Here is a 13,313-nt window from a genome sequence, read left to right as displayed (position 1 = left end):
CACTGAATGCTTACCTGTGCTTTTCTTTCTTTCTTTCTTTCTTTCTTTCTTTCTTTCTTTCTTTCTTTCTTTCTTTCTTCCTTCCCTCCTTTCTCCACGCTGTCCGTTAAGACCCCTACAGAGAGACAAGTATGGGAGTCAAGCTAAATATTGCTTACCAAATGTAATTGTCCTTGTATTTCCTTCTTATTCAATTATTTATTTTTTAATTTTTTTTATTTTTATATATATATATAAGTGTTAATGGTCTGTTAAGAGTCAATGGTCTGATCTGGAAAGGAAAACAAATATTTATAATATTTTATAAATTATATATAAACCTGATAAAACGGAGACCGTGCTGTAGTTTCCTCTGCAAACCTGCTCCCACTTTTTCTCTGCTGCAAATTCAAGAGAAGGTTCTGGAAGCTTTAGGAGCTCCATGCTTTCTTTTTTTTCGCATGAGAGAGCTGAGATGCCTTCATCCCCTCTCCCACCTTTCACCTTCGGCCTTATTTAGCACCTAAAAAAATGAGAAATGTAAAATATAGCTTTAAAAAGATGAAAGAAAGAGAGAAAGAAAGATAGAAATGCCCTTTAATGGGACTCCCTGTAGTGCTAAATAAGGGCCAGTGTTGATTTTGATTTGTTGATTGGAGCCTGAATGTAAGACTGGGTTCATAAACTGAGCGTCAGCATGGCTGTGCTTTATTTGTGTGTGTGTGTGTGTGTGTGTGTGTGTGTGTGTGTGTGTGTGTGTGTGTGTGTGTGTGTGTGTGTGTGTGTGTGTTGTTTTTATCTCTTTCCCTAGTTGTATAGTTTGTATAGATTTTTTTTCCTTACAAATTATACTGCATAAACACGGTGACATACCTGAGATCAGACTTCTTAAAAGGGGAACTTACTATATGTAACCATCACCATTTGTGTCTTAAAGACATCTGTAGTAAAGCACGGTGTCTGATTTGTTTTTCAATACTTCCTCTCTTTCAGAGGGAATCTTGAACAATGCCCGGGATACAAGTGTCATGGATACTCTACCACTGAATGGTAACCATGGCAACAGTTACGGCCTAGCGGGAGCTGATTACCTGAGCGAGTGCGTGCAAATGATGGAGCGCGGCGGCTACGGCGTCCCGCATAACACGCACCCGCACACCCCGCTGGAGAAACGCATACTCCAAGAGCTCACCTCCAACTACCTGCCCCCCTACCTGAACAACCATGAACGCAACAACCTCGTCAACAAACTCGTCAACAACGTCAGCAACATCAGCAACGTCACTCACGTGAGCAACATCGCCAACATGAGCAATGTCAGTAACATGAGCAACCTCACCAATGTGAGCAACCTGGCAAACGTGAGTAATCTTAGTAACATGAATAATAACGGAACTGTGGGTGGTGGGCGGGGCAAAGACGCATCGGCTCCTCCTCTCAGCCTCACGCTCGACCTTGACGACTCTCCAGCTTTCATTCCTGATGAGAGCTTGGGCCTCGAGTTGATCCGTGATGAATCTGACACTCCGTTGTTGCCGCAGCAAAGACCTACACATCACACCCAAACTCGACCCTCTTTTGGCTCCGCCTCCTCCTCGTCTCGTCGCCGCCTCCCGCAGGAAAACAGTGATAGCTTTTTTCCTTTGCTGACTGAAGAGCAGGGCGATGAAACGCCCTCGCCAAGGAGAGACTCAGCCAGCCAAGAGCGGTCTGACACGCACACGTTGCCTCGCAGTGGAGGAGGAGGAGGAGGAGGACCAGGAGAGGAAGCACGTGATCCAACAGAGAGTGATGATGTGTACTACAAGAGCATGCCTAACCTAGGCTCCAAGAACCATCTGCACCAGCTGCACTCTTACTACCACCTAGGCAGAGGTAGCAGCGATGGCTTCATCGGTCCCGCCAACAAGGATGAAGCTCCACACACTGAAACCCCACAAGAACCTGCCCAGCTTGTCACCAGCCTATAGACAACCACACGACCAACACACACACACACACTCCTGTTCTGACATGACGTGAAGATTCTTTCCTGTCATTCCTCACATCATTTCCGTCGCTTATCCGTACTGGTCAATCGTCCGCAGTCGTAGACATTTCTTTTACGTGTTCTCAAAAAACAAAACAAAACAAACAAACAAAAAAAAAACAACAACAAAACGAACAAAACTTTGTTTTTGTATTCTGACCGACCAATCAGATCGGAGGATTGTAAACGTCTGCTCTCAGACGTGACCCGATGGATGGATTTTTTTTTTTTCCCAGATTCTTTCAGTGTGCAGTTCTATTTCCCACGGACAGAAAGCGACCACTGAGTCGATAATGGATTCCTGTGTTATTTAGTGGGATAAGCGAGAAAGAAAAAAGACTTCTCAATGGATTTACAAAACATGCAGACTGAAACACTGAGGCGGTGCATAGACTCGGTGCCAAATGAAAAATAAAACAGATGGAGGGAAAAAAAAACACTACAAAAACTATTTTAATACACTTCTTTAACTGACATTCGCTTTTTCAATGTTTCTCCTTCCTGTGCGATGAGTCCGATACAGTCGTCCCAACAAGTCGAGTGAAAAAAGTTGCATTTTTTTGAACATCGTTGCAAAGGATGACTTTGCCATAGGGCAATTTGTTTTATATTTTGTTTGATTTTGTTTCTTTTTTTGGCGTATTAATAACAAATATTAAAAACAAGGAGGGGAAAAAAAAACTAATATCACAGAGAATTATAAGATATTTCTATGTAAATGTACAGCTACTAGCATTACAGTCTGCAGTCTGCTTTTTTCTGTTCTTCTGTAAAAGCGTGGTGATTTAGAATCGGTTCAGTTCTCTTCCCGACTGCTCCCGGTCCGGACAGCAGTTCTGCTCTCACGCTCTCTTTCGCTGTTTGATTTGTACATTTCACTTTAAGCGCCAATTAACGGAACCATAGAAATAAAAATAAAAAAATAAATATAAAAAAAAAATCTTGACGGTCATTTCAAAAACGTAACCAATCTTGTTTTTGTCCCCTCAGAATTTGTTCGATTTTTTTTAAAAAATTTTTTTATTTTTTTTTATTTTTTATTTTAAGAATCCTTCATTGTGTAGATAAAAGTGATATCATGTGAGTCATGATGCTAATTTGGGGCCTGAGGTGCAAATTTCATTCGAGAGTCACAACCGTAGAGCAAAGTGCGACGTGAAGCAGTGTTTGATGTTGGCGGAATAGGAAGACTCCAGCGATGCAAAAGTGAAGACTGATTTCCTGACATTCATATGCACTAGGCACTTGTATTAAACGATGAGAGGATGTTTGACTAATTAAAGCTCAATATTTGCAGTGAGAAGAAAAAGAACCTGTGTGTTTTATTTCAAGCTTTATTTATTTTTATTATTATTATTTTTTTAAAAGTACAAAAAACTCGTATGGTAAAACTTAGCCACCTTCGTTTTTGCAAACATGACTATATTTTATTTGTTTTTCTGTTTTATATAGATTTTTTTTTAATCAAATAGAATCCAATGACCTCCTGACTAATATTTGTTGTACCAGTGAAACTTGTTTGCCAACAAATAAATAACTGCTTAAGACTGAAATGTTCGCTGAGGTGCTGTTATGTGGGTGGATTTTCTGCCTCATGGCTGCCTGAGAGACTTTTAAACGGATGGCAAAAAAATCTCTGAAGAGCACTTAATTTAAAAAAAACAAACAAAAAAGCCAATCCTGCCTGTAGTTAATAACCAGTTTCGAGTGCATTAGACTCATCAAACAATGAGTGTGATTGAATCCAGAAAAAAACTGTAAAGACTCGAACCATCATCGTGTCTGGAGAAGATTAGTGTGTCTGTCCCTACTAAAGTCCCTCCACTGAATCCAAATGAAACTTGTTTTAAGTTGATCTCGGGTGAGAAACCCAGATTTGAGCAGGAGGGGGCGGAGTTATAAGCTGTCATGGCTTTAAAACGGAGTTTTAAACGAGAAACAGATGAAAAGAAAAATGTGAGTAATTTAATTACAATTCAGTGTCCCCTAAAGGCTTGTTAACAGATCACTTTGATTTCACTGATGTGTGTGTGCGTGTGTGCATGCGTGTGGATGGGTGGGTGTTTGACTGTGTGTGGCAATGATATGGGATAAGGTAAAGTGGAAAAACATCTTGTTTGAATCCCTGAAGCATCCAATAAACTTCTGACATTTTGCCTTGACTCAAACCTGTTTTCTGGGGACTTGTTCACCCCTATGAGATATTTGGAATAGTCCATGTTCACCGGGCACAGGTTCAACAGGGTGTTTCGTCATTCGGATTTCCTAATGATCATTAAACAAAGGAGAAAAGAAGATGAAGAAAAAAAAGAAGAAGTAATGTAAGTTCTGTCATTGTTTCTTTTATTTTTGGTGATGTTCTTATACAACCCTGCTATACCCAAATTACAGATTAACAATAAATATCGAACCTTTTCTACCAGGTTTTTCGAATTTAAGTTCTTGTAGCCTACATTTTCAGTCAGTATACACAATTTTAACCTCTCACAAATGAAAGGTCTTATATTAAATAAATCAGGACTCTGTTAGCTTTCAGTGCTAGACATTTGTTGTTCATTCATTCATTTTCTACCGCTTATCCGAACTACCTCGTGTCACGGGGAGCCTGTGCCTTATTCGAACTTCTCAGGCGTCATCGGGCATCAAGGCAGGATACACCCTGGATGGAGTGCCAACCCATCGCAGGGCACAGACACACACACTCACACACTACGGACAATTTTCCAGAGATGCCAATAAACCTACCATGCATGTCTTTGGACCGGGGGAGGAAACCGGAGTACCCGGAGGAAACCCCCAAGGCACGGGGAGAACATGCAAACTCCACACACACAAGGCGGAGCTGGGAATCGAACCCCCAACCCTGGAGGTGTGTGAAGTGAACGTGCTAACCACTAAGCCACCGTGCCCCCCGTTTTCAGAAATATTGCCCCTTGTAGGCTTGGTTTAAAAAAAAAGAAAAAAGAATGGGACATGACAAAGACATTCAAGGTTTCACACAAGCAAAACAAAAAACCTATTCGAATCGGAAGTAAATCATTAAACGTCATACGTATTTAGCTCATTTGCTAATTCGTTGCTTCAACAAAAGCAATGTGGCCTAATTAAAAAGTCATACATCTCATTTGAAGTCTGAGATGTATTACGACGTTTTTTCATCTAATGTGACTTAAATGCTAAATATTCAAATACTCACATATTCACTTCATGTTATTAAGGAGTCTTTAATAATGAATCATATCCCTTAAAAGTTCTCCGATGAATTAGAACAGTGTTTGGTTTATAGTGAGAGTTCATACATCAAGAGACTGCAGACGAATCAGATTTTTTATTTTTTTTAACAACAGGCGTCATTTGCGTATTTCTAAAAATAAATAAATAAATAAATAAATAAATAAATAAATAAATAAATAAATAAATAAATAAATAAATAAATAAATAAATAAATTCTATCAGGATTTTCTTTCTTGCTTTGTTTTGTCCTGTCTCCTCCACTGTATCATCATTGGTTGTCTCCGTCATGGTTCCTGATCACTGGCACTTAACACCTGATTTGAGGATGTACTGTAAATTGAAACATTCTTCTTTCTTCTGTGTTTCTCAGTGAACTTCTGAGAATTGTTATGTATTCTAAAAATAAGCTGCGGTAATTACTACATTGTAATCGAAGGTGTTTATTGTTGTTGCTATAGTTTTTTGGTTATGTTTAGCTATATGAGTGGGATGTGCCAGAAGGTGGAGCTTAATTTATTTAATAATCCCACAAGCACCATTAAGCTAATTGCAACCAGAGATTAGTAGAATTGAGAACTTTTACTGTATCCTCTATATTTATATCTCTCTCTTTTTTTGTTCTATTTTCACCTTTATACACATTGGGTTCTTTCTTGCTGGATTTTCTTTTTCGTTTAAAATGTCTTGCACTCCTGGGTTATTGTCTAGCTGTGCCATTCTTCCACTGAACCCTGCTCACCTGCCTTCGAGACAATTCTTTGTGTCTTTGTAATAAATAATTATTATTCATCCGTCTTTTTTTTTTACCTCCGTGCTCACAGGACATCTTCTCATAGTGTCCTGTGTTAACTATCAGAGAACCCTTGAATCATATCGAGACGTTTGTTCTGGGTTACTTGTTAAAATGGATGTTTATTTGGTTCTGCATTTTCTTCTAGCTTTAAGCGTTTTCTATGCGAGAGATAACTCCAGTACTTTCTGTATCTCTCGCAATGGGATTTTGTCCTGGATACCGATATCCTACTGAGAAGGACACGTTATTCTCTTTCTGCATCTTTTATCCTTTCAGACTCCTTCCCTTTCCTCCACGTGTCCTCTCGTCTCCGGTGCTCACGGCTGGTCTTTTCCAGCTCTGTCCAATCCACAGCTCTAATGCAACCAAACGGCATTAATTGCATAGAAACCACGTAACCTTCTCGACTCGCCCCATCACCGTCCACTCTTTCAGGATGCCTCACGCTGTTGATAAAAGCCTGTCTGCTTTGTCTGATGCACAAATTATATGTTGTTCCTCACCATTTGAAAGGAGCAGATGAGCCCCGGCTCAGGTCGTATCGCTACGACGCGACGTGACTTGACACTGTTTAATTCAGCTATTGTGCCGTTCGCTTTCTGATGCTACCCAGTCGTTATGATTTGATGAGTCGTCAATACGTTTTTTTGTTTGTGTGTCTGTGCTGATAGGGCGCTCTGAATGTAGAAATGCATTTCATGTCAGGCCAAATGATGGTTGGCGCGGTGCCTTGCGGAATCTCAAATTAAGTGTGTGTTTGTGTCACAGTTTTTGTGGTGTTTTCAACACCATTGACATTCGTCAGCTTCTACCAGTGACAGATAGCACCATCTGAGGGCAGTACTTTCGAACGTTTTTGCTGATTGGCTGTTCAGTTTGCTTAGAGTGTGATTTTAGCTTCCTGTGTCTTTCTTGTCTTTTATTACTGAACAAAACAATCAACAGGAATACCAAGACCATTATTATAACATTCTGGCTCTGAAGAGGTTTTGCTGTAACGTTCCTGCAATACTGTAATATTGCTGTATACTATCTAAAAGCTTTAATTATTTTCTTTGATATTGGACAGTAGCGTGTTTCCAAAAACGTGTTGTAAATTTCAGACACATGACCTAAAACCATATCAGTCTTGTATCATTGTGCATTTCCTGGCTATAGCATTACAGACATGACAGAACATAAAATATGCAAATCTTCTAGAGGTCATGTGCTTCTATTATAAGTAATGTGTTAAATTTACTAGAAGCATTTACTAACATTCTCTAAGTAGAGAAAAACTGCCGTTCCAGTGAACTCCATCAATTGTCATAGAAACCCATGTCAGTTTCTTTGGCCTCATCCTTCATTTTTATTTATTTATTTATTTATTTAATCTTAAAGCGGAAATAGTTGCCATGACAACCTCTTTTTTTATGTGGACTGGCGAGGAGGGAAAACGGACATGCGCACTCAGCACTGATAGGTCGTTTTTCTCAGTTTATTTCCTTTATGTTCTTGCTCTCTCTTTCTCTGACTCTCTCTCTCTTTCTTTTTCTTTCTTCTTCTATTATCTTCGATCTTCGAAGCACCAATCGGCGCTTCTAATCTTGAAATTAAAGGGTGACGGCGTGTGCCTCCTCCTACCACCCTCTTCTGATAGATAGATATGTAGTGTGTGCACATGAGAGTGTGTTTGTGTGTGTGTGTGTCTTTGAGAGAGAGAGATTGTGACTGTGATTGTGTGGATTGGTCAAGGCTGTTTCAATTAAATACATGGACATGGCCTGAGGACAGAGCGCAGATAGTATCGACTCATCACAGTGGAGGCCCACAGGCATGTCAAGGACAGCAATGTGTTTTCCCTACAGCAAGGCCCATGCTGAGAATCTATCACAAATGCATCTGTAGCACACGCCTGTTGATGCGGGTCATATTACTACAGAGCTTAACAGCTAGCATTCATATTACAAGCTTCTTGGCACAATGTCTGTTTTTTTTTTTGCTCAGACCAGATCTGGATGTATTGAAGGCTGAGATTTGTAACTGAACTATATAGTATATGTGTAATGAGGACCTGAAGTTTAGCTCGCTCCTGTTTTGTTGTGCTCATGTTCAACATTGAATTGTTTGTCATGATAATGGATCATATGGAAAAGTCGACACTCGTTGTTTTCAGAATGTGCAGTTTTACATAAGTATTGCTATTTTAACCTAGCCTACTAGGGGCAATATATTCATAGCAAAACAAATTGAAAAAAAAAAAGTTTGTTTTTGTTATTTTTCCTACACAATTGTTTATATCCTTAAAGTAAATGTCGATAGCAAACTCATTTCTGCTTTTAGAGATGTCACACGAGCTTGATAACCATCTAAAATTTGAAGGCACTATCTTCAATCACTAAAATAAAAAATAAAAAAATAAAAAAAGGTTATCATACAGAGGTAAAAATTTCCTGACTCATTTTTATATGACTTGCTTTAGTGGCCAAATCATTTATTTGTTAATACTGACTGAAAATATGTGATGCGATTTCAAATGCAGGTGTACCGGTAGAAAGGGTTAATGATAATCCACCGAAATATTGGGGAATTGTTTCAAGCATTACTCTGTTTCAGTAGCTTCCTTCCAGTTTATTTGTATCCCCATAATTAATCTGCAGAATTTTCTTTTTCTTTTTATATTACACTTGCTTACTTGCTTACTACAGGCATTATGCTTTTGCTGCTGTAATGTGTAATGCTGTCATTTTCATTTGGGTTTAATAAAGTGATTTATACATCCATCCATCCATCCATCCATCCATCTATCCATACATCCACCCTTTTGTCTACCCATTCGTCACTTCACCCATCCATCCAACCATCCATCTACCCATTTCTGCCTTCATCCATCCATCTACCCATACTTCCATCCACCCATCCAACCATCCATCCATCCATTCATTCATACATACATACATACATACATACATACATACATGCATGCATCTGTCTGTTCATCTACAGTATTCATATATACAGTACATCCCCCCATTCATTCATCCATCTATCCACCCATTCATCTATCCATTTATCCATCTTTCTACCCAACCATCCATTCATCCATCAAATGAACTAAGGCATTCTTACTGATGTGAAACATTTAAAGCAAAACAAGACAAATGAAAAGCAGGGGGAAAAAATCTATAACTTTTGCTTTTATTATTTTAACAAGACAATGAACTATAGATCTGAAAAATCAGTGGCACTCCAAATGACCCGATCTGTGTTTTTATATCTAACTTCTTACTATTTATTTACCTGTTTATTTACTCTTGTCACATAGCGTGTTTGACTTGTTCGTTTTTTGGTAGCTACCTACTTTAATTTCACTAATAGATTCGGTCGATGAATAGATTCATTTAGTTTCATTTAGTCTGTGTTCCAATTCTAGCTAAAGTTTGTTAAATTAAAACCATTACTGCACTTTTAACAGGCTGTCAGTCAATCTGTGCATTGCTTGGCAACAAACACTTCTTTGTCCATCTGTGACTTATTTCTTGACTAAACAACACCATATTGTGTCTGAAATGTTAGTTCCTTATTACTAATTTCATTTAAAATAACTGCTGTACAAAAGCTGGATCACACACACAAGAACATACTGTTATACTCGATCTCGTCATGGCTGTAATTACTGTACCTGTGTCCTGATATTTGGTGTAACAGCATTGAGATATTGTTTAATTATAGTGCCACATTTTCACCCTGAAGATTAGCAGAAAAAAAACTGGGTAATTACTGTTCAAACCCATTGTCATGGCTACAGTTATCAGTGCCTCTGATTGACTGGTCTGTTTTTAGGATTAGAGTTAATGTCGTCTGAATCTCCCTCACTCGTTCGGTTCATCGTTTATTATATTATAGACTCTCTTGAATAAAGCACTAGATAGAACAAGAGAATAAGTGGACAGAATTACTAAACAAACCGACCACCACTAACGATTTGTATTAAAAGTACCACTTCCAAGCACCTGTTGGGTTTAATGGTCAATAAACAGCAGCTGACGCCATGAAGTTATTGATACTGTGCGTCAATTTTACCGTCAGTAATAATACATGGAACTCTACATGGAATATCATTTCCCCACTGATAATTTCCACAGCACTCCAAATTGACTGCAATCCAAATAGTGCACTATGTAGGGCAAATAATAAGCACTAAACTGTACAGTAGCATGTCTCTGTGTTAGTATGCTTAAGGACTTGTACTGTATCTTTCACCTGAAAAAAGTAAATGTTGTTTCCTTTTAAAACTCTTTTAAAGTGTATAATTAAAGCTTAATGATCGATGTTGTACTGTGAGTGAGTTTTAAATGTACGCTCCATTTACTTTCCCTGGTGAAAAATACCAAATGTTGAAGAGGTGTACCCTCGGTGGTACTCATCCACTGACAAATAACGACTCCTTTTTTTTTTCTTCTGCGAGTATATTAAACGCGACCGAAACTGACTGAGGAAGTTGGTTCTATTTTTTTAAACTCGCTGCTCATATTGCTGTGTGCTAATCAAATTCTCTGCAAACATTTCAGTGTTCATTTCAGTTTGGTGTTATTTGTATTGTGGTTTTAACAATAGTCATGGTCACGAACTAGTTTTATAGAAAATCCAGAGGTACATTTAGATCTGTAACGAATGGGATACAAGTGATAGAAGTAAATAACCCCTATAAGATGATGTAAAGAAACTCAAAAGAAAATGCATCCCGTCACCTAGTGAGTGATAAAGTATAGTATACAGGTGATTATATTTCCATCGTGACCTATATTTTATACAACTGAGCAATTTATGGTTAAGTGCCCAGCGGTGGCAGTTTGGTAGACCTGGGAATCAAACTCAAGACCATCTGATTGTCAATTCAACACCTTAACCACCAGTCTACCACATCCACACATGCTTAGATTTACAACTGAAGCTCTTGCGTATAAATCTATAGCAACCTGGTGAGATTATTCATTGAGGAAACGATGTCATAGGCATCAACTGCTTTTTGGGTATATGGTTGCTTATGTTTGCACCCTGCTTATAGCTTGTTCATTTTATTCTGTGTTCTGCTCCAAAGGTAGCCTAGTGTTTAAGGTGTTTTGCTACCAAGCAGAAGGTTGTGAGTTTGAGTCATAGATCCACCAAGCTGCCACTGCTATGTGATGCAGCAGCCAGATTCAGAGATGCATTAAGATGTATTAGAAGCTACTATTCAGAGCTCATTTCTGTCATAACATCATATCTTGTATATGAAGCATTTATCAAATTTCAATATGCAAAACCAAATCTGTGTCATCTCTCCATATCAGGATGAACGTAAACCTTTGACTAAGCCCACATGATGTTCTTTGTCCTGTTCCACCTACTTTTCCTGTTCTTCATCTTTGCAGTCCTCAGTTTGTTTTTCACATGTTGTCTTACACATGGGGGCACAGCGGCTTAGTGGTTAGCACGTTCGCCTCACACCTCCAGGGTTGGGGGTTCGATTCCCGCCTCCACCTTGTGCGTGTGGATTTTGCATGTTCTCCCCCTGCCTCGGGGGTTTCCTCCGGGTACTCCGGTTTCCTCCCCCGGTCCAAAGACATGCATGGTAGGTTGGTAGGCATCTCTGGAAAATTGTCTGTAGTGTGTGATTGTGTGTGTGTGTGTGTGTGTGTGTGCCCTGTGATGGGTTGGCACTCCGTCCAGGATGTATCCTGCCTTGATGCCCGATGACGCCTGAGAAGTTCGAATAAGCGGTAGAAAATGAATGAATGAATGTCTTACAAATCGATTCAGTGAGATTTCTAAAAATGCTTTTCATTCTTGCTTCTTTTTACTATCATGTGCTTGTCACCATTTTAAAACAATTATACAGGTGACTTTAAAAAAAACCTGTATAGCTTATAAAGTTTAGATAATGTTTTAGAATTAAGTCTTATTTCGTAAAAGCAACTAAAACATTGAAATCAATCAGTATTGTTTCATTCATTCATTCATTCATTCATTCATTCATTCATTCATTCATTCATTCAGGGAAGTCATGGCCTAATGGTTGGAGAGTTTCACTCCTAAGGTTGTGGGTTCGAGTCTCGGGCAGGCCACGACTGAGGTGCCCTTGAGCAATGCACCGAACCCCCTAACTGCTCCCCGGGCGCAGCAGCATAAATGGCTGCCCACTGCTCCGGGTGTGTGTTCATGGTGTGTGTGTGTTCACTGCTGTGTGTGTGCACTTTGGATGGGTTAAATGAAGGGAAACAATTCTGAGTATGGGTCACTATACTTAGCCGTATGTCACTCCATCCATACGTTCATTCATTCGTTCATTCATCCATTTATACGTTCATTCACTGTTATTATTTTATTTATTCCTACTGGCCTACAGGGCAAGACCTTGTGCAGTCACACCAATTGTACTAGAAGAAGCTGTAGTGAAAAAATGTGCTAGGATCAGGCACTGGCATCACATAAGTCAGCAGGAGTACACATCCAGCTGAGAGACAAAGAAAGACAGAGAGAGAGTGTTTATTATGTATATAACATAGTGTTCAGAGTGCAACTTGGAACAATTACAGGTCTAGCTATAAGAGCATACAATCAAATAGGCTTTTATGACTTAAATGCCCATCAAATAATGGCTTGAGAGCTAAGATTTTACTCAGTTTGTTGACATATTTCCCTTTTGAAACAGGACAGCATGCAGGGAGGGAGTGTGTTAAGGCTTGACTTATTTTCCAGTGGTCAGTAGTGTTCAAGATACACAATACCACATATTGAACCTAAACTGAGAAATCTGGCTAAATAAGTAGAAATAGTGGCACATAATAGTGTCATGTTTGGTATAAAGATACCATATACCATACCTTGGACTGGTCCTGGGACATAGGTCATTTATTTATATAAATAAATACATAAATAACACTCAAATGTACCATATCGATCTATTGGTACACTTTCAATTAAATTCAATTCAAGTTTATTTGTATAGCTTTGCTTTTTACAATGGGCTTCGTCTCAAAGCAGCTTTACAGAACATAAACATAGAACAGAAGTTAAACATAAGGAGAAAAAAAGAATTAATGTAGTAAAAAATTAAGATATATATAGTTCACAGTGTGTATGTATGTATGTATGTATGTATGTATGTATGTATGTATGTATGTATGTATGTATGTATTTATCCCCAATGAGCAAGTCTGAGGTGACTCAGGCAGCAGTGGCAAGGAAAAACTCCCTTATATTGGTAAGGAAGAAACCTTGAGAGGAACCGGACTCAAAGGGGAACCCATCCTCATA

At 38.9% G+C, this 13,313-nt stretch overlaps 1 protein-coding gene across 28 annotated transcripts in view; it reads left to right on the top strand.

Moving 5' to 3' along the window:
• The window catches only part of LOC113635441 (adhesion G protein-coupled receptor L3), a 280,133-nt gene extending 276,572 nt beyond the window's left edge, over nt 1-3,561 (top strand). For 25 of the 28 annotated variants that reach the window (XM_047816308.1, XM_047816329.1, XM_047816330.1 and 22 more), the window contains one exon: nt 973-3,561. In XM_047816308.1, the coding sequence (XP_047672264.1) occupies nt 973-1,949 (977 nt within the window). In that variant the 3' untranslated portion in view covers nt 1,950-3,561. Of the gene's footprint in view, nt 1-111; nt 164-972 lie in introns of all 28 variants that reach the window. The other 3 variants (XM_047816327.1, XM_047816324.1, XM_047816323.1) reach the window with 1 other exon arrangement.
• The last annotated feature ends 9,752 nt before the right edge of the window (nt 3,562-13,313 follow it).

This window comes from Tachysurus fulvidraco, chromosome 7, assembly GCF_022655615.1.
Source record: "Tachysurus fulvidraco isolate hzauxx_2018 chromosome 7, HZAU_PFXX_2.0, whole genome shotgun sequence".
In the NCBI taxonomy this organism is placed as follows: Eukaryota; Metazoa; Chordata; class Actinopteri; order Siluriformes; family Bagridae; genus Tachysurus; species Tachysurus fulvidraco.
The sequence above is the reverse complement of the archived record's forward strand: the minus strand, read 5'-3'. Positions and strand labels throughout refer to the sequence as shown.